The 20,909-nt window shown below is 43.7% G+C and overlaps 1 protein-coding gene across 1 annotated transcript in view; it reads left to right on the forward strand.

Moving 5' to 3' along the window:
* The first annotated feature begins 1,207 nt into the window (after positions 1 to 1,207).
* Positions 1,208 to 20,909, forward strand: part of LOC119041356 (uncharacterized) — a 64,248-nt gene continuing 44,546 nt past the window's right edge. Inside the window, exons 1-4 of the mRNA XM_053672136.1 lie at positions 1,208 to 1,403; positions 5,230 to 5,366; positions 18,676 to 19,042; positions 19,114 to 19,650. Of these exons, the coding sequence (XP_053528111.1) occupies positions 1,208 to 1,403; positions 5,230 to 5,366; positions 18,676 to 19,042; positions 19,114 to 19,650 (1,237 nt within the window). The remainder of the gene's footprint in view (positions 1,404 to 5,229; positions 5,367 to 18,675; positions 19,043 to 19,113; positions 19,651 to 20,909) is intronic.

A 20,909-nucleotide genomic window follows, 5' to 3' on the forward strand; every position in this document is an offset into this window, starting at 1 on the left:
CTTGTCACCCTCAAGTCAATACTTACAATGCTACCAAGGTCATTAATAGACATGTGCAGAGCAGCAAAAGTGACTTTCCCCACAGGCACATTTCCAGCTGCTTACTTTTGTAAACAAAGTAACCAACGATCTGCCTGTGTTTTCAGCTCTGAAACTGTGAAGTGTCCTATTCAGGGTGTACATAGTGCCACATTTTTTTTTGCATTTTTAAGATTTTTATTGATTATATTGTTTAAAATTACTTCCAAGCCAACTACCATGAACAACAAGAATGGACTTATATACAGTACAGTGCACTAATCTCGAATGTACTGGTGGATAGTTTTCACATACATACACATCTCACAACCACCATGCAGATCTGTACCAACTAATAGAATATTTCCAGCACCCAAAGGTTCCCTCATGCCCCCTCCAAAGCAGCACACTCTCATCCAATTGTCACCATGATGCTGAGTTCTAGCACCATTGAATAGTTTTGCCTCTTCTTGTATTTCATATAAGTAGGATCATACATATTCGTGGGTCATTCATGTTGCGTGTCTCAATAATCAGTTCTTTTTTACTGCTGTATTCCATTGCATGATTATACTTCAAATAATTTAGCCAAATGATCTATGTTTCTCTTTTACATTGCTGTATCTCTCTCTCTCTCTCTCTCAAATCAATAAAACATATCCTAAGGTAAGGATTAAAAAATTATAAGGGTATTATCTAAAGTGGGCTGGATTTGGTAGCCACCCAGGTAAAAGGCAGAAGTCAACACTAAGATCCAATTAACAGCTAAGCCTTCAGGGAAGAAAGGATAAGATAAAATGCATGTGTTTAAATAGCAGACATTTATTTTGACCATAGCTCAACTTTTTCTATCTATTTATCCACTTAACAAAGTGCCATCGTGAATATTAGGAGTGAAAGTTCTAAAGAGGAGTTTTTGCACTATATTTCAAAAAAAAAAAAAAGCAAGGCTTCAAAATTTCTTTAGAGTCGTCCTCCCATTGGTTGTTTTGTTCCGAGCCACACCTTAAGTAAACCTTTAAATTATGCAAATGAAGCAGGGATTTCAGACCCTCCTTTGGACTTGCTGGGAGAGGGCCTATAAAAGGCTGAGGGTTGTAAAGGTGAAGACCAGACTCCTTTCTTTTCCTTGGTAGGTCTCTCTGAGTCGGTAGAGGGCTTGCTGTGAGGCCCCGGAAAACTTGATTTCATGAAAGTCACCGAGGAGGAGTCAAAGCCAGATGGGAAACCGTTGGCTGTGCGCAAAGTCAAGCCTAGACCGTGGCGCAAACGCTGGTCTCTTCCGAGATGTCTGAGGGAGCTTCCCCCTGCCGTCCCCAGCACCAGCTTCCAAAACAGACTGTTACTGGCTGGCTTTTCCTGGGAGGAAAAGAGCAAAACACAAGGTATGTTTTTTACAATCTTATTTTCCAACTTTATTGCTGGTTCATAAGAAAACATTTGATTTCAGGGACTACAGTAGATTTTGTGGTTGAAACCTTATGGGAAACTTGCTTCTCAGATCGGGTTTGTTTTTTCCTCTGGAAGGTTTCCTGTATGCAAGTGTTTGATTTGAAAAAAGTGTTGGACCTCATCTTTTGCAATTGAGCCTGTGTTTTGTGATCTCATGCCTTTGGTCGTGTTCCTTTGGAAGTTGATTGGATTGACCAAAATGGAATTGGCTCTTTGAGCAACTAGTGGAAAGATGGTTGTGGGGACATAGGCTAGAGGCAGGGCGGAGAGCAAAGAAGGGTGAGTTGTTATCAGGTCTAACCAGGATAATGGCTAAAGGGCTTCTACACAGAACCCCAGCTCTAAGATCAGTACCAATGCTGAAGTGTGGGCATAACTACCCTTGAAAATCCCTTAAGTCATCTTTGCAATCTTTTAAAATTGGTTTTCCACCAAGGTAGGAACAGATCACCTGATTGGGGACTGCTGAATTGACTATTGTATTTAGAAATGTCATGACACTCCCTGTCTCCCCACAGATAAAATCTTTAAATTTGCTAATCACACCAGGCCAGAGCTGAAATCATGTCAGTTAACATGAAATGACTGAACATATGCTCCACTTCCACTGACCGGCAAGATGCTTGCCTTCCCATGGTTTCCTTGGGCTCTTGAATGCCCTTATGCTCCTACCTTTATAATAGACACTCTGGTGGACATTCAAACACCATATTCAGATTCATTCCTCCTGTACTTATTCTCATTTCACCATGCAGAGGATGTCCTTGCTTGCTTTGCCTACTCAGAGAATGTATCCTTTCAACGCCCAGAGGCAGGAAGAAGGCAGTGTGTGGGTGTGTGGGGTTGGAGCAGGGGAATGGAAGATGGCAGTTGGGGCAGTTACCAAGGCTGCTTCCCACAGCTGCCTCAGGCATCCTTGCTCCCTGAAACCTACAAGTGAATCTCTGTTACTTCAGGCGGTATTTCAGTCTTTTCTCCATGCAAGGGCAAGCCTCTTACCTTGTGGAGGCTGCATTCTAAAGGAGACAGACTTTAAAAAGTCTCCTTGGAAAAAAAGGGCTCACATACAAGTACTTGTGTGTGCCGAGCCGTGGGGATAGGGCATCAATGAGGCAGATGGGACCCTGCCTCATTTAAGAAAATCTGCCGGAGTAGGAATAATACTATTAACTCAAAGCTTTTTTTAATCAGTCACATGCAAATGGTTACCAACTGCAAGTGCTGTGAAGAAGTAAAAAGTACAGTGATGCAGTGAGACAGGGGGACACTAAGAAAGTGACTGGAGTCAACTTGGGCAAAGGTTGTTGCAGGGAAGAGGCCTAGGCAAGTGGGGAAGGGCCCTGAGGCACTTACAGATCCTGCCTGGGGTGGAAAGGCAGACTCGCAGGAGGGGCCAGATCTGGCAAGGTCAGACGTGGGTGAAGAGAGGAAGTTAATCTGCTTAACTGCATTTTGAAAGGATGACGGTGGCTGATTTGTGGAGGAATAGCTTAGAGGTGGAGAAGTCCTGGGGATGCCCTTCAGGAACTTGCACTGCCCTGGGAGGGTGGAGGGAGAAAGGACAGGAGGGTGATGAGGAATGCAGGCCTGAACTGGGGCAAGCAGAGGGAGAAGTGCAAGGTGGGAGTGAGGAGCTCCTTTAGGAGGTGTTATAAGAAGCAGAACTGAGTTCTAAGTTGCAAGATGAAGGGAAAGTCATGCTTAATATGCTTAGGCCTTTCCCTGCCATGAAGACTGGGCTACCTAGAGGATGTAGCAATGAAATAACTACACGGTATTAAGTATTATATTAACATCTGGACAGACATAGAGTTACCCACTTAGGTCCATCAGTTTCGTTAGTCCTCACAATAACCCTCAAAGGCAGTGCTGCCAAGTGAGCTTTCTGTGCTGATGGAAATATTCTATATCTGGGCTGCCCTGAACTGGAGCCGCCAGCCCCATGTGGCAATTGAGCTTTTGAAACATAAATAGTACTACCAAGGAGCTGAACTTCTAATTGAATTTAATTTTAAGTCTAAAAATGGATGTTTGATTCTGTTTATTGGAAAACTTTTTTTTAAGTGTGTTTGGAACAACTTGGATGTGTTGTCTTACATTTTTTAAAATATGTTTTATTGATTATGCTATTACAGTTGTCCCATTTCCCTCCCCTTCACTCCCCTCCACCCTGCACACCCCCTCCCACCCACATTCCCCCACTTTAGTTCATGTCCATGGACCATACATATAACTTCTTTGGCTTATACATTTCCTATACTATACTTACCCTCCCCCTGTCTATTTTCTACCTACCATCTATGCTACTTGTTCTCTATGTACCTTTCCCCCCTCTTTCCTCCTACCACTCCACTGTTGCTAATCCTCCATGTGATCTCCATTTCTGTGGTTCTGTTCCTATTCTATTGTTAGTTTGCTTTTGTTTTTGTTTTAGGTGTGGTTATTAGTAACTATGAGTTTGCTGTCATTTTACTGTTCATGTTTTTGATCTTCTTTTTCTTAGATAAGTCCCTTTAACATTTAATATAATAAGGCTTTGGTGATGATGAACTCCTTTAACTTGACCTTACCCGATAAGCACTTTATCTGCCCTTCCATTCTAAATGAAAGCTTTGCTGGATAGAGCAATCTTGGATGTAGGTCCCTGCCTTTCATGACTTGGAATACCTCTTTCCAGCCCCTTCTTGCCTGCAAGGTCTCTTTTGAGAAACCAGCTGACAGCCAAATGGAAACTCCTTTGTAGGTAACTATCTCCTTTTCTCTTGCTGCTTCGAGGATTCTCTCCATTTTAATCTTGGCTAATGTAATTATGATGTGCCTTGGTTAGTTCCTCCTTAGGTCAGCACAAGCATACTGGGCCCTTCTAGTGCTGATTCCTGGGTGGGTGGGATTGTGTAAGTTCTAGAACCCTGTGGGTCTCTCCAACGAACTCTCCTGTGAGGCTGGGAGTTTCTCCTGCTGCTGCCTCAACCCCCATAGGTGTTTTCAAACAGTGGTTTGAGGCTTTATTTCTCTGCGCTGGAGCTCTAAGTTGCATGGTCCGTACCGCTCCCCAATTGTTTCTCCTGGTTTATCTGCACTTGAGTGTGGGACTACTGGTTCCACCAGCCGCCGCTGCAGCCTTGGTGGCCAGTTGCAGCCTTGCACGTCCCACTCCAAAATCTGGTGCTTGGTCTGCCAGTTGCCACCTTGCCGCAAGTCCTTTCTGAGAGCCCGTCTTGCCCCTCCAACCAGTCTGAATGAGTGTGTCTTCTTTAACTTCTTGGTTGTAGACTTCCATACAGCTTAATTTTCTATCAGTTCTGGTTGTTTTTTGTTTTTAAATTGTTGTTGTGCTTTTGGTTGTGGGAGGAGGTACGGTGTGTCTACCTACTTCCATCTTGGCCAGAAGTCTGTCTTTTAAAAAATATATTATTGCCTTGGCTGGTGTGTCTCATCTCAGTGAACTGAGTACCAGCCTGCAAATCCAAGTGTCACCAGATGATTGATCCCCAGTATAGTGCACATGCCTGGGTTGTGGGCCAGGTACCCAGTAGGGGGCACATAAGAGGCAACCACACATTGATGTTTCTCTCCCTCTCTTTCTTCCTTCTCCTCTAAAGTAAATAAATAAATAAATACAATCTCTAAAAATATATATAAGTAAATTTAAAAAATATTATTGACAAAGAAAATTTAAAAATACTTTACCATTTAAACACTTCTTGATAACATTTTGACTACTTTTTCGAAGGTAAATTTTATAAAATCTAAATGCAGATCTAGTGGGGGAGGAGGGCTTGAAGGCAGAAGAAAAGGAGACTTCAGGACAGAACCTAGGGTATCATGACTCCAGGAAAATCAACGATTATCCATCTCTCTTCAGCAGTCCCACATGGAAACACAAATACATCCAGGTCAGGAGCTAGGGGAAGGAAAAGAGGAGAGAGAAAAGGGAGGTGGAGGACTGTGTGGTGTATACTTTTCCTATCTGCAGTCTAGCTATGAGAGTTCACTCTTAGAACGTATCAGATTCCCACACCTTAATTAAACCAGTTTTCTCAAATAAATAAATAAATAAATAAATGCAGATCTAATATTTCTGATGAAATCTTAAAATCTAAATTGAAATAATCTGTGTAACTGGAACCTAATGACCAAAACAAACAAGTAAGCAAAATATAACAAAAGACTGAAATTAAGAACAAACTGACAGTAACCAGAGGGGAGATGGGAAGGGATAATGGGAGGAAAAGGGTAAAGGGTTTACAGGAACAACTATAAAGGACACATGGACAAAAACAAGGAGGGTTGGAAACGGGAATGAGGTGTGGAGTTGGCTGGGGTAGTGGGGAAAGGCAGAAAACTCTACTTGAACAACAATAAAATTTAAAAGTATTTAATTTTTAAAAAGATAATTTGTGTGAATTACCAGATTTTGAAGACTCGGTAAGTATAAATAATGTAAAATGTTTCATTAATAACTTTTTATGTCAAACACCTTTAAAATGATATTTTGGATATAATTGGGTTAAAATTAATATCACCAGTTTCCTTTTATGTATACTTTTAATTGAGATGTAACTCACAATCCCATTATTTACCCTTTTAAAATACACAATTTGGTGGATTTTAACATATTCACACAGTTGTGCAATCACTGCCACCATTACAATCCCAGAATATTTTCATCACTCCCAAAAGAAATCCATATTCATTAGCTTTGCTTTCCATTGCCCCTCTTCCCAAATATGGCAACCAGTAATCTACTTTGTGTCTGGATCTGCCTGTTCTGGACACTTTGTATAAATGGAAGCATACAATATGTGTCCTTTGTAACTGGTTTCTTTAACTCGACATAATGTTTCCAACGTTCATCCATGTTGCAGCATCTACCAGTACTTCATCTCTTCTTATGGCTGAATTGTAGTCTATTGGTAGTTACAGATCAGATTTTGTTTATTCTTTCAAGAGTTGATGGACATCTGGGTTGCTTCCACTTTTTTTTGCTATTGTGCATAAAGCAACTGTCAACATCCATGTATAAGTTATTGTGTGGACAAATTTTCAGTTCTTTTGGATATACACCTAGTGGCAGAATTGTTGGATCCCGTGGTAACTGAATTTTTTGAGGAACTGTTTTTTACTTTTTAAAATGTGACTCCTAGAAAATTAAAAGTTGCATTTGTGCCTCATATTACACTTCTTTTGAACAGCCAGCTTAGAAGTCTACTCTGGGCCCAAATATCTTGGTGAAAATTTGCAAAACTACACTGGAGGTTTGAGTGGGGAGGATAAAGGCAGTGCTGGGCAATGAGGTGGAACTGTTTGCTAACTTTCATATTTTACTTGGTATACCTGCACCTCTCTTGATAATTGCCAAAGCTTGTTAACTGGGCTCTGCCCCAGGGCTGAATCTCTAGCCAGCAGCCAAAGAGATACATTTTAAATTTATGTATTTGTTTGTTTTAAAGAAATAAAATTTATTTATTTATTTAAAAGATTTTATTTATTTATCTTTAAAGGGGAAGGGAAGGAGAGAGGGAGAGAAACATCAATGTATGCTTGCATCTGATGTGCCCTGTACTGGGAACTGGCCGGCAACCCAGGCATGTGCCCTGACTGGGAATCAAACTGTGACATTTTAGTTCACAGGCCTGTACTCAATCCACCGAGCTACACCAGTCAGGGCCCAAAGAGATATTTTTAAAAGTGTAAATCTCCTTTTCATGAAGATGGTACCCAGACCTGTGGGGCGAAAAGCATCTTATATTTAACTTGGGTTTCTTTGTTACTAACTCCACTGAACACCTTTTGTTTGTTCACTGTTTGTCAATGATTATAAGCTTAGTTTGTCTCTATCTAAAAATCCTCTTTTCACATCAAGAATCCCTGTCCTTTGTCATGAGTATTTTTTCTCTTTTTTCATTTACAGAGTGGACATTTTGAAAAATAGAAGAAAATGCATGCTCACAAGTGAATCTAATAGTTTGCTCTGACTGGTGTGGCTCAGTTGGTTGGGTGTCATCCAGCAAAGCAAAAGGTTGCTGGTTCAATTCCTGCTGAGGCACATGCTTGAGTTTCAGGGTCAGTCCCCATCAGGTGTTTACAAGAGGCAATGAATTGATGTTCTGCTCTCTTTCTCCCTCCTTCCCACTTTCTAAAAATAAACAAAATCTTTTAAAAAATGAATCTGATAGTTCAAAAATAGGAGGTTAAAGAAAGTTTGGTGTGTATACTAGGAACATTGATAAAGAGAAAGAATAAATAGTAGCTGATATTTATATGACATGTGATATTTTACCGAGAGCATCCTTTATTCAGGGGCCAGCATCATTTTTTTTCATATATTTTCAAAATTTAAAAATTGTTATTCAAGTAGAGTTTCTTGCCTTTTCCACTCATCCTAGCCCACCCCACCAGCCCTCCCTACCTCCCTCCCATTTCCATCCCCCCCTTGTTATTGTCCATGTGTCCTTTATAACTGTTCCTGCAAACCCTTCACCCTTTTCCTCTCAAATTCCCTCCCCTCTCCCCTCTGGTCATTGTTAGCCTGTTCTCTATTTCAGTGTCCTTGGCTATATTTTGCTTGTTTGTTTTGTTGATTAGGTTCCTGTTAAAGGTGAGATCATACGGTATTTGTGTTTTGCCGCCTGGCTTATTTCACTCAGCATAATGCTTTCCAGTTCCATCCATGCTGTTGCAAAGGGTAGGAGATCTTTCTTTCTGCTGCATAGAATTCCATTGTGTACATGTAGCATAGTTTTTTGATCCATTCATTTACTGATGGACAGACACCTAGGATGCTTCCAGCACTTGGCTATCATGAATTGTGCTATGAACGTTGGGGTGCATAGGTTCTTTTGGATTGGTGTTTCAGGGTTCTTAGGATATAATCTTAGCAGTGGAATTGCTGAGTCAAAAGGCAGATCCATTTTTAGTTTTCTGAGGAAATTCTATACTGTTTTTCACAGTGTTGTACCAGTTCAGCCTTTTTTATATGAAGGTCCAACTAGGGAGTGGTTGGGACTTTGCTGTGGGTTGCACAGTCTGTTCCCTTGACTCCTCTCTGCCACTTTAACAGGCATAGACAATAGGTAAATGAATGGGTATGGCCATGTTACAATAAAATCTTATTAACGGATACTGAAATATGGAAATTTAGATAATTTTCACATCATGAAATAGTACTCTTCTCTGATCTTTTTTTAACCGTTGAAAACAACGTGAAAACTAATCTTAGTTCCTGGGCTACACAGAACAGACAGGGTGCGGGGGTATAGTTTGTCAATCCCTACTTCATCCCATTTGAACCTGAAGGTGGCTCAGTGAGATGGGCAGGAAGACACGATTTTCCACTTTCAATATATGCAGATGCAGGTTCTGAGAGGTGAGGGCACAGAGCTTCTGTGGCCTGGCTGGTCCTCTTCAAGTACACACAGGTACACAAAAGAAAAACAAATGAGAACAAATGATTCCATGGAGGCCCAAAGTTGTTCAAATCCAAAGTGTTCTAGGTTTTAGCAACTTAAAAATTCCTAATATTTTACTTTTAAATTTTAAAAAGTTTTCAATTACTGTTGATATTCAATATTGCATTTGTTTCAGGCATATAGCATAGTAGTAATTATACATTTATATAACTTACAAAGTTATCCCCCTTGATAGTTTAGGATTCACCTGATGCCATGCAGAGTTGTCATAATATTACTAGTTATTGCAATATCACTGACAATATTCCCTGTGCTGTACTTCACTATTCTGTGACTGCCAATTTGTGCTTTTTAACCCCTTCACCTATCCCCCAACACCCCTTTCATCTGGCAACCATCAGCTTAAACTCTTAAGTTTTCAGCAAATGTGACGTTTTAATTATTCCATCCTAGACCAAATAGTTGTGTGTGTGTCTGTAGACCAACCAAATACTTGGGCAAAGGAATACCATGTCTCTTACAGAGCGGCTGTCTCAACACCTACCCAGCTGGAGCCCATCAATGCTTTCTGCTTAAAACTCAGAGAGGGTGAGACTTTGAAATGACAGGAGAACTAGGGGGAGGTGAAGCCCCCGCTTCAGATCTGGACAGACTTAGAATCTTGGTTCCATCACTTATTTGCTGTATGATTTGGACAAGTTGCCAAACTCTCCATAAAAGAAAGATAATCATATTGGGTTGTCATTTCAGTGCAAATTGAATCAATGCAACCAAAATATGCTTGGAGTCTCACTTTTTGTTTTGAAGGAAATAATGCAAATTCCTGACCCTGAACACTAATTTAAGAATCCTGTAACCTTAGGGTGGGCAGGATTGAGAGGCTCACCAAAGGCTGGGTCCACACTCTCACCGCTAAGGCAGACCCATGGAGCTGGTAAACAGAAATCTACACCCTCCATTGTCAAGGTTAGTCTGTATGTTGACGAGTCTTCAGGAACACAGTCTTCCCAGAAAATATGGGAGCCTAGAACCTAATTTGCCCAGCTGGTGTGAAAAGTGGATTTAATATAACACAAGGACCCAGCCCCCCTCCCTCCAAAATGTTTCTTGTATTAATTCAATGGCAGAGGATTAATTTAGGAATTCCTTGGGTGGGTTTAAAGTTTTTAAAAATTTTATGTATTTTTGGAGAGGGGAAGGGAGGGAGAAAGAGGAAGAGAAACAGCAATGTGTGGTTGCCTCTCATGCACCCCACACTGAGGACCCAGCCCACAACCCAGGCATGTGCCCTGACTAGGAATCAAACCAGCGACCCCTTGGTTCTCAGGCTGGCACTAAGTCCACTGAGCCACAGTTGCCAGGGCTTTTTTTCTTTTAAATAACAGCTTTAACAAGATATAATTTACAGGCCCCAGCTGGATACTCAGTAGGTTAGAGTGTCATCCCAAATGCCAAGGTTGCAGGTCAGGGCACTTGCATGCCCCCACTGGAGACCTGGCCTGCAACCCAGGCATGTGCCCCAACTGGGAATTGAACCAGCAACCCTTTATAGTTTACAGACCAGCACTCAATCCACTGAGCTATACCAACTGGCCAAGGCAATTTCTAGCATTTTTATTCTTCCACCTAAATAAATCTCAGGCCCATTAGCAGTCACTCCCCTTCTCCTAGCCACTGACAACCATTTATATACTGTCTGTCTTTATGGATTTACCCATTCTGACATTTCATAAAATTGAATCATACAAATATTATGGCTGAATAATGCATTGTAGGCTATGCCACTTTTATTTAACCAGTCATCATTCGATGGGCATTTTGAGCTGTTTCCACAGGTGGAATCTTGGTGCTTTCTGAACCTGTTTTGGGGCCCATTAACCTCCTGCTGCCTTGGCTTTTTCATCTGTAAAATGGGGTTAACAATAGCTCCCAGAGCATAGGCAGGGCCAGCTCCAGCCTATATAGACCCCTTCCCCCCCCTTTTTTTAATTAGAAAGAGGTGTCCCTCTTTACAGACACCTGTTTCATCACTTGACAGGGTAAGCAGATGCAGCCTTTGTTGCCAGCGATTCTTAGAATGAATTGCAGCGTCTTTTTTCTTTTTCTTTCTTTGTTTCTTTCTTTGTTTCTTTGTTTCTTTCTTTCTTTCTTTCTTTTCCTTCCTTCCTTCCTCCCTCCCTCCCTCCCTCCCTCCCTCCCTTCCTTCCTTCCTTCCTTCCTTCCTTCCTTCCTTCCTTCCTCACCTAAGGACATTTTTTGAATTGCTTTTAGAGAGAGAGGAAGGGAGAAAGAGAGAGAAACATTAATGGTTGCCTCCCATACCCACCCACACTGAGGATAAGAACTGAACCCACAACTTTTCAATTATGGGATGACATTCCAAACAACTGAGTTTAACTGACTAGGGCCAGTCCAACCGTGCCCCCCCTCCACCACTTTGTTTAAATGTGTAATTCTTTGATTTTAGCTTTACAGTTCCCATTAAATATACCATCTTCCAAAGTCACTTAAATAAGCTCCTTTTTTTTCTCCCACTCCTTCTGATGAAGTTAGGGCCTATACTTAGGGTACAATCATACTCATTTGTCACAGTCTTCATTCCATCCTGGGATTCCTCCAGTATCCCTTTTAACTTTTAAAAAAAGATGATAGATGTTAAAGTTCACCACATGCGATATAAAATTATATGGACTTAAAAAATTATATGGACTTTACAAATGCATAAGGTCATGTGTCTCCCTTGGCCACTGTCAAACCGCACACATCAAAGTTCCTTTGCCGGTCCCCCTGCAGTCTAAGCCTTCTCCCAACCCCTGGCAAACACTGCTATGCTGCCCCACTTTTTTACAATGCACAGATTACACCACTGTGAGTGAGCAAGGCTCTGCTTACTGGGTGGTTGTGACTCCTGAATGAGTTAGTTCATGGAAAGCATTCAGGACAGGGCCTGGCACTTAAGTACCCATCACACATGACCTGGTGTAACTATCAGACATTTTAGAGAAATGCTCGAGAAATCTGAGTTACTAACATTTAACATTATCTTTCTGTATTAAGTCTTTGGAGATTCTAGGTTACCAAAGGGGAAAAAAACAAGCACATCAGGGTGCCTGGCACATAGTAAGTGCTAAATAAATGGCCATTGTGTATGTGTGATTGTCTTTAACACGAAGGGGATTGTGGTGTTCCCAAGCTTGTTTGTGGCCCTTAGAACCTGAGACTGATACTGTTTCCCTATCAACCCTGGTATCAAATGCCATTATTTTAATTAATTTACATTCCCAGAGTTCCCACCTGGCAGATAAATCCAGTTGCTGCTTGCAGCAGTCACTGAACTGTTGCCAATGTATGTATTCATTGATTAGATAAAAAATATTTCTTAAGCAAGAGCTATGGAAGGAAGGACCTGCTTGTTGACTGACATGCAGAGACCAGCAGCACAGCTGTGCGCTGCACCTGGGTGTCCTATGAAATGGGAGGAGGGCTCTGAGAAAGGCATTTTCAGCAGGAAGCACGAGCCGCAGTCTCACTGGACAGGGGAACCATCTTAATCTCTCAAAGTTCCCTTTCTCCTAGTAGAATGACTTCTGATCTTGACTTGGAACGTGGAGCCAGGAGAGGCATTCTGCCAATACTTGTTGAATGAATGAATGAATGTGTGAGTTTCAGAAATGTTCCATGAATTTTACTTATAACACATAGATTTTTTTCCCCCTGTGGGAGATTTTACTGTTGTTATTCATGGATGATGTGAGGCACAGCCCCTTCCCCCCATATACATAGATATTCTCAACCCTTATTTTCAAATGTCTTCGAAAATAGTTCAGTTTTCTAGCAGACCAGTTTATTTTTAGGGTTGTTAAAAGTTGAGTCATTGAGTAAAGCAAACGGGAGGGGGTGCCATGACTTCTGCTATGGGCAGAGCTAACCTTGAACCCTGTTTCCACCATTTCCTAGCTTGCCTCAGTTTCCTCTTCTGTAAAATGAGAATAACATTTTCTACTAGAATGTAAAACATGGCATGGTGGGTAGAAGCATATGCTCTGGGATGAGAGAATACCCTGGTTCAAATCTTTACCTTGCTTTTTCAAAAAAGAATTTAATTATTTCCTTTTAGGGAGAAGGGAAGGGAGGGAGCAAGAGAGGGAGAGAAACATCAGTGTGCAAGAGAAACATCTATCAGTTGCCTCTCACATGCTGCCAACTGGGATGCTGACCCACAACCCAGGCATGTGCCCTGACTGGGAATCGAACTGTAACTTTTCAGTTCACAGGCCAGCACTTATTCCACTGAGCCACACCAGCCAGGACTACCTTGCTATTTTCTGGATAAAATACCTATAACAAAACTTACCATTAATGACATTACATACATTTACCATGTTATGCAGCCATCATCACTACATATGTCCAGAACATTTTCATGATCCACAAAAGGAAACTCCATATCCATTAAGCATCCACTCCCCCTACACCCATATGGAGCCCCCGGCAACCAGTCATCTGTTTGCTGTCTCTGTGGGTTTGTCCACTCTGGATATTTTATAGAAATGGAATCATAGAATATGTGGCCTTTTGTGTCTGGCTTCTTGGTTTCTTTCATTTACCAGAATGTTTTATAGGTTTATTTGTGTTGTAGCATGTGTCAGAACTTTTAAAAAGATTATTTATTTATTTAAAATAAATAAATGTTTCATTTATTTACTATTTATTTTAAAAACCCCTTGTGGTTGTTACCTCTGAGACCCTGAGCATCTTCTCTCTCTGTGCCTTAGTTTCATCACCTATAAAGAAGGTTCATGACAGTTTATTTCACAGGGTTGTTGAGAAGAAATAAATGAGTTAATACAAAGCCTTTACAATGTGCCTGGCATAAGGAAGCACTCAGTAAACACTAGCAATTATTATTGGTCTTACTTATTGTGAAGGTTAAGTAAAACACTCACATAAAGCATGTTTCCTGGCTCTATGAGTAGTTACTTATTATTTGGTTACAATTCCTGCTGATAGAATTCTGTCAAGAGTGTATGTGATGTGGCAAATTTCTAGGCTCATATTGGTCAATTAAAAATACCAAGTGGATGCCTTTTAAGCAAAGGGTAGTTCTTAAAGAAGATTCCGCATGATTCCAGAGCAATGCTGCTGAAAGATGGCCTGCATCCGTCGGTTCCAGCTAATGTGGATAGGAAAATAGTGTGAAGACAGGTGTGAAATGACAGGATTCCTGATTCATGCTTTTAATAGGGGAGGGCATTTCACATTTGGGGTATAAAGCAGATATAAAGTCTCATTAACATTCTATTGTGATATATAGACCCAGAGTGCGTGGGTTCAACTTTGAACTCCTTTTTTTACTACCTGTGTGATCTTGAGCTAGTTATTTAACCTGGAGGAGACTGAGCCTCAGTGACCTGATCCATAAAATGCAGATAATAGCACGTGGCTCATAGGGTTGTTGTGAGAATTAAATGAGTTAATGTGTGAAGTGCTTTAAAAAGTCTGTCTCACCATCAGCTCTATTTAACTGAGCAATTCAATTAAAAAAAAACATTACCATATTTTGCCATGCATAATGTGCTCCTGTATATAAATGCACACCCACATTTTTTTGCCCAAACATTCAGGAAAAAAAACTTTTGTTTTAATTTTTTAACTCAATTATTTATTTATATTTATAAACAAAACTGATTATCATATTACATGGTGCTATTTTGCATACGTATATCGTTATTGCTTTCTAGAGTCACACTTTTAACACATAAGCATAAGTAAAAGAATCAAAAACATTTATGTAGCTATGGAATTAGTACTACCCATGTATCATGCCCATACTTATTTTTTTCCCTGAAAAATTTGGGCAAAAAAGTACGCATTATACATAGCAAAATGAAGTAATTAAAAAGGCCCCACTGTTCCATATACTTAACCCTTTTAAGAATGCCTGACCAAGAGAAATGGGTAATAGCTTGACTAATTTTCCTAAAAACCAAAAAAAAAAAAAAAAAAAAACCCAAAAGGAGAAGAAGGCAGGCACCATTGTCTATCCATGTTCTCAACACCTCATTATTGCATCTTTGTATTAAAGATTTGAGTCAATCTAGTCACACTACCAAAACAACTTTTGTGAGATTTTTTAAAGTTGATTTTCTAGAGAGAGGAAGGGAGGGAGAGAGAGATAGACAGAGAAAAACATTGATTTGTTGTTCCACTTATATATGCATTCATTCATTGATTCTTGTACGTGCATCGAACCCAAAACCTTGATGATTCGGGACAATGCTCTAACCAACTGAGCTACCAGGCCAGGTCAGGAGTTTTTCTTAGATATATAAGCTTTTAGATCTGAGCTTTTTAAAAAACAATTTGTTTATTTTTAGAGAGAGGAAAAGGGAAGGAACAAGAGAGGGCGAGGAAATACGTGGTTGCCCCTTGCATGGCCCCTGTTGGGGACCTGGCCTGCAACCCAGGCATATGCTTTGACTGGGAATCATACTGGTGACCCTTTGGCTCACAGGCAAGCACTCAATCCACTAAGCTACACCAGCCAGGGCTTTTTTTTTTTTAATTAGAACCTAGCATCTGCACACACATCTGGCCAACCATGAGCAGTCATTCTAGAAAAAAGCTTGCAGTAACATTTCCCCGTCTCACAACAGAGAAGAATGTTAGTCAGATAACTTTAGGTAGCCACCCTGTGCTCATTTTTGCCATTCATCTAACAGCAGTTAGCCCAGTCCCTGGTACATAGCTACTCCACCTATAAACAGCTCTGCATGAAAAGGTGGTGGGTCAGGAACTGGGGGCTGGAGTCTCAATCTCATTTTGCCCTTGCTCATACAATAACCATTTTATAACCTCTGTATTGTGAGTGTTTCAATAAAGTTTTAGTATTTCATATGAGTTCTGCAATAGTCCCTTCAGGCAGAAACTTTCCTCCCTGTTTCCCTGATAGGGAAGTTCAGTTTGTTAAGAGGTTAAACCAACTTCCCAAGTTTGCAGAACCCCCTCCTAGATAGAGATCATTTAGTTCTGAATCCAGTAGCTCCTTACCATCCCAAACTGCTTCCAGCCTCATAGCCTGGGCAAATGCCTCATCTTCTCTAAACCCAAATCCTTTTTGACAAACCTTGCAGTTGGCGTTTAGGTCATCTTTTCGGGTACAGATTATCTAAGAACTTGTATATACTGGGGAAAAAAACCCACGCCTGCTAACTCCCATTTCTTCTCTGATACTTCAATTATTTTAGACTCTGACCAACATAGCTTCCAGGTAGATAAATATTTTGGTTCTCAAGAAGAAAAATCAACCCTCTGTTTATGCCAAGTCATGGCATGGGCCCTAGGAGCAGCAAAATATGTTTTGCTCTGAGAGTAATGATAGAGCAGCCCCTCCCTACACGTGACTGACTCCACTTAATGACAAGTCAGCTATTCCAGCTGTTCCTGTCTTCCTGGTTTTTCTTTTTGTTCTTACATCCCTGATGTCTGAACCAGGGTAGTGGGTGTGAAATTATAAAACAAAACGGGCAATGATAGAAATGGTGCCCTTGGTCTTCTCTCCCTTTGGAACTCTCCAGGTCCTTTGAGGCATCTTGGCATTAAGCCTCCCAGGAAGCCAGCATTACTCAGCTGATTCGAATCTTCTGTGGAGTTCTTCAGTACACACCCCTTCTGACTGCAAATGGGCTTTATGGTTAATACAGACATAATTCTACCAGAGGAAGAAGAACACAGGTTAGCACAGACCTTTGGAATAATTGAGTCCAGGCCTTCTTGGTGGGTCTCAAAGGGCTCTTGTATTGCTTTTTCTAGCAGCTGCAGTGGCCTGGAAATGAACTCTGTTCTTAAGCCAAAAGTCTGAGAGTGATGCTTGATATATTTTTAAAAGATTTTATTTTTAGAGAAGAGGGGGAGAGAGAAACATTGATCAGTTGTCTCTCTAACACACCCCAATCAGGGACCCAACCCACAACCCAGGAATGTGCCCTGACCAGGAATTGAACTGGGGGCCTTTCACTTTGTGGAAAAATGCCCAACCAATTGAGCCACAATGATCAGGGCACAATTCTGTATTCTTTTTCTCTTCCAATCTCCAGTGTATCTGTATACATCCAGCCAATTCAATCTGCCAACATACTTAAACCTGTCCTCTTTTCTCCGCCAACATTACCCTGGTCCAATCCACCTCCTTCTCTTGTCTAGACTATAAACAGCCTCTATTCTCTGCTTCCTCACTCATTCTTTTCCTTTGCAAGATACCCTTTTAAAGTTTCATTGTGATATGATTCATGTATACAATTCACCCATTTAAAGTGTACCATTCAATAACTTTTAGTATGTCCACAGCATTGTGCAACCATTCCCAGAATCAAATTTCAGGTAATTTTCATTACCCCTAAAAGAAATACTATATGAAACCCTTAGCTCCCCAGTCCTCAATCTACTTTCTGTCTTTAAAGGTTGATTTACCTGCTCTGGACATTTTCTATAATTGGAATCGAAGGCTACATGGTATTTTTTGCTTTTGGCTTCTTTCACTCAGCACATTGTTTTCAAGGTCCATCCAGTTGTAGCCTCCACCAGTGCCTCATTCTTTTTTTATTGCCAGATAGTATTTCCTTGTATGGCTACACAGCATGTAATTATCCATCATGCAAAGTATCCTTTTTACTCCTCACAATTTCCTGCTTGGTTTTGAACCCAGTAATGAAGATCAGTTGGGACACTGTAGAACTCAATAGGCATGTATTCTTCTCCCTGCCGTGTCTTCCTCTGCCAGAGAATTCTTTCTGCCCTCTCCCAAGTCTCTAGAGACCTGGAGAGAAGGATTCATTCACTAGCATCTGAGGAGTGTTTATTAACAACAGTGTTTATCTGAGGAGTGTTTATTTGTGAGAATTTGTGTGAATAACAACCCCTCTTCAGAATTGGGGGATGACCAGGGGCCAGGACTGAACCCCAGTGAAAGTAACTGCTTCCTGTCATTTCTTTACTCCAGGAAGAAATTTCACTAGTGGGTAACTTCAAGTGTATTAAAGGCTTGGGGGGGGGGGAATCCAGTCACATTTCACAAATATTGACCGAGCACTTGCTGGGTCCCAGGCATTCGGGATACCCCAGTATCCCAAACATCTTTTGTGGGTGGGGATATGGACAATAAATAGACTGAAGAAAAAGAAGACAGAAAGTTGGCAAGTGGGACGGTAATGACAATTTCCTGGCCTTTTAGTGTAAAATTACATCTTGAGACAGTCACTTAAACATACAAATGTGTAGAAATATATATCCTTTTCCTGAATTCTATTATTTACCCACACTGCTTTGGTTACCATGGAAAAGTTGAGTCTAATCTCCAGTTTCTCAAGAATCGGAGGAGATAGCAGCGAAGATACTCACTGAGTATCTCCAGGAATGAGAGATTTTCGGTGAATCATAATTAGACTGGGTTGATAGGCTAATGCGAAATGAAAAGCTATTTGGACTGGTTTTGAGGGACCGAACTTGACCGGTTTGAACTACAGTGAGAAAATTAGTTCTCTCAAGTTAGGTATTGGGTGAATAAATCACAGATCGGTTTAGGGGTGCTACATCATAACCGTAAATGCTACCAGGGCCTTGACTCCTCGGTCTGCTCAGGGTTCTCTTTTAAGCAGTTTAGGGCAATATCAGCTAATTGCCTAAAGTCACACGTCTGGGAGCAGGTTTTCGGCCCCCACCTCTGATCGCCACTCTGGACCTTCCCGGGTGATTAAACTCCCAGATGAGTCAGATTCTGGCCCACCCACCCTCCTAGGTTTGGGGGCGCTGGGTTACCCATACCGAGCGTCCCGGGCCCAGACGGACCTCGGGGCTCAGGGGCCGGTACCGAAGGCGGGGGCCGCGCTGGGGGCGCGGTGCTGGCGGACGGCAGACCTGGGAGGCCGTGGTGGCGGCGGGCGGGCCACTCTCGGCTCCGCCTCCCCTGCTCCGCCTCCCGCTCCCGCCCCGCCCTCCTGCCGGCGTCCGCCCGCCCGCCCGTCTGCTCTCTTCACTCGCTAGCTCGCTCTCGGCCCCCCATGCGGATGTGACATTTCAGGCCGCCGCCATTTTGAGAGCGAGCCGAGTCGAGCCGCCGGGCGCCGCGTCCGCTGCCGAAGCCCCGACGACGACGCCGAGGACGCGTAGGCCTCAGCCGCCCGAGCGCGCCCGGCCCGTCGCCCGCCCGCGCCGCCGCCGCTCCCGCCGGCCCCAGGCCACACAGGCCCGCCGCGCCAGGCCAGGCCTCCGGACCGCCGCTCCCGGCCCGAGGCGGGGCTGACTCCCCGGCCCCCGCCCGGCCGCCCTCCGCCCCCGGCCGGCCCGCAGCCCCGCAGCCCCGGCCTCGGCGGCGGGAGGCGGGCCCCGCGGCGGCCGCGGCAGCGGCGGCGGCGGCGGCCGCAGCCAGCGACGAGGCTACCCAGCTCGGCCCGCCGGCCGTCCGCCCGCCTCGGCGCCGAGATTGGGCGAATCGCGAGCAAGTACGTGCGCGTCTCCCTGCCGCCGCCGCCGCCGCCGCCCGCCGCGGGCCGCCCCGGGGCCACCGCCGACGACGCGCGGGAGGAGGCCGCGCCGCCGCCGTCGCCGCCGCCGCCGCCCCGGCTCGCCGCCTCCTGCCCCACGGGCCCGCAGCCCCGACCCCCGGCCGCAGGCGAGGCCCAGGCCGCGGCCGACATGAACCACCAGCAGCAGCAGCAGCAGCAGAAAGCGGGCGAGCAGCAGCTTAGCGAGCCCGAGGACATGGAGATGGAAGGTGAGGTCCGTGGGCTGCCGCGGCGAGGCCGGGAGCACCTTCCATTGTGGCCGGGGGGAGCCGCGGGAGCCACGCGGGGGGCTCGCCATCTTTAAAGCAGGCCCGGGCGACTGGCCCGACCCGGCGAGGAGGCTGCAGCGTCATGCCGGGCCCACGGGCCCCCGCCCCGCTCATTGTCCGGACACCGGGCGGCCTCCCCGGCACAAAGCCCTCAGAGCTGTAAATTAGGGCGCTCCGGCCGCGGAGGGGCGCAGGCGTTTGTTTTCTCGCTGCTGGCGGCCGCATCGCCGGGCGGGTGGGGAGCTAGGCTCCCGGGACCGTCCCGCTTGTAGGCGTCTCTGGGGCCTGCGGATCTGGCCTGGTTTTGTCTGGTAAGCTCGGAAACTCGATCTCCCCGGACTCTGGGCTCGCCGGCACCTGCTCCTCCGGTGCGCTCCTCCAGAGAGCCCGCCAGGCTTAGCGACGGTCCCCCAGATCGCCTTATAACATTTGCCAGGGTCGGGCTTCATTTTTAAATAGCTGCCAGGAATGCAGATGTTCTCAGCCTTTGGACTGGCCCAGAGTTGTGAGCCAGGCGCTCGCGGTGTCTAAGTTAACTGAACTGCATTTCGGGGAGTTTGATCCGCGACTGTATATGGTGCAGTCAGCATCCGGCCAGGTGTGTGTTTGAAACTACGCGAAAGCCCCGCCACACATGGCTGCCTATATCCACATCAAACCTGACTCCGAAGGTAACTTAATTTTCTGCCCCTGTGGCAGCAGTTTTACAAGGTACTGTACTTTGAGATGTAAGGTCTTGGTTAGGAGGTTTGTAAAGGCACTGAAAGGGAAAGAGTCTTTGACTTACATAGTTCAAGCAGATTTGGTCATTGGAAAGTATTTTTTCATTTCTTATGGCGCCAAGTACGTAAGAGTATAAAATCGAAGTTGTCTTAAAAGATAGTTTCTTTACACTTTGAGGAGTTAGACTGGCAGCTGTCAAAAGGAGGCACTTAAGTGAACCTAGCGTTGAATATTTGCATTCTTGTTTTGCTTTTAGCAAGGGATCTTGAGTTCCGTAAATAAATGGGGGCACTAAAGAAGCTGGGGAAACAAGCATTTGTCCTGTGGGGTGGGCTGCACGTGTCGGGTGCTGTATACTGGTTGGTGGGAATACTTACCATTACTGGTATTCCCCTGTGAATAACTTACTGCCAATAACTGGATATTGACCAAAAAACTGGCTTGCCAAATTGCAAAAGGCCAAGTGGCAGAGGTGC

This window comes from Artibeus jamaicensis, unplaced genomic scaffold (genome assembly GCF_021234435.1).
Source record: "Artibeus jamaicensis isolate MK-2021 breed Jamaican fruit bat unplaced genomic scaffold, CSHL_Jam_final contig_729, whole genome shotgun sequence".
In the NCBI taxonomy this organism is placed as follows: domain Eukaryota; kingdom Metazoa; phylum Chordata; class Mammalia; order Chiroptera; family Phyllostomidae; genus Artibeus; species Artibeus jamaicensis.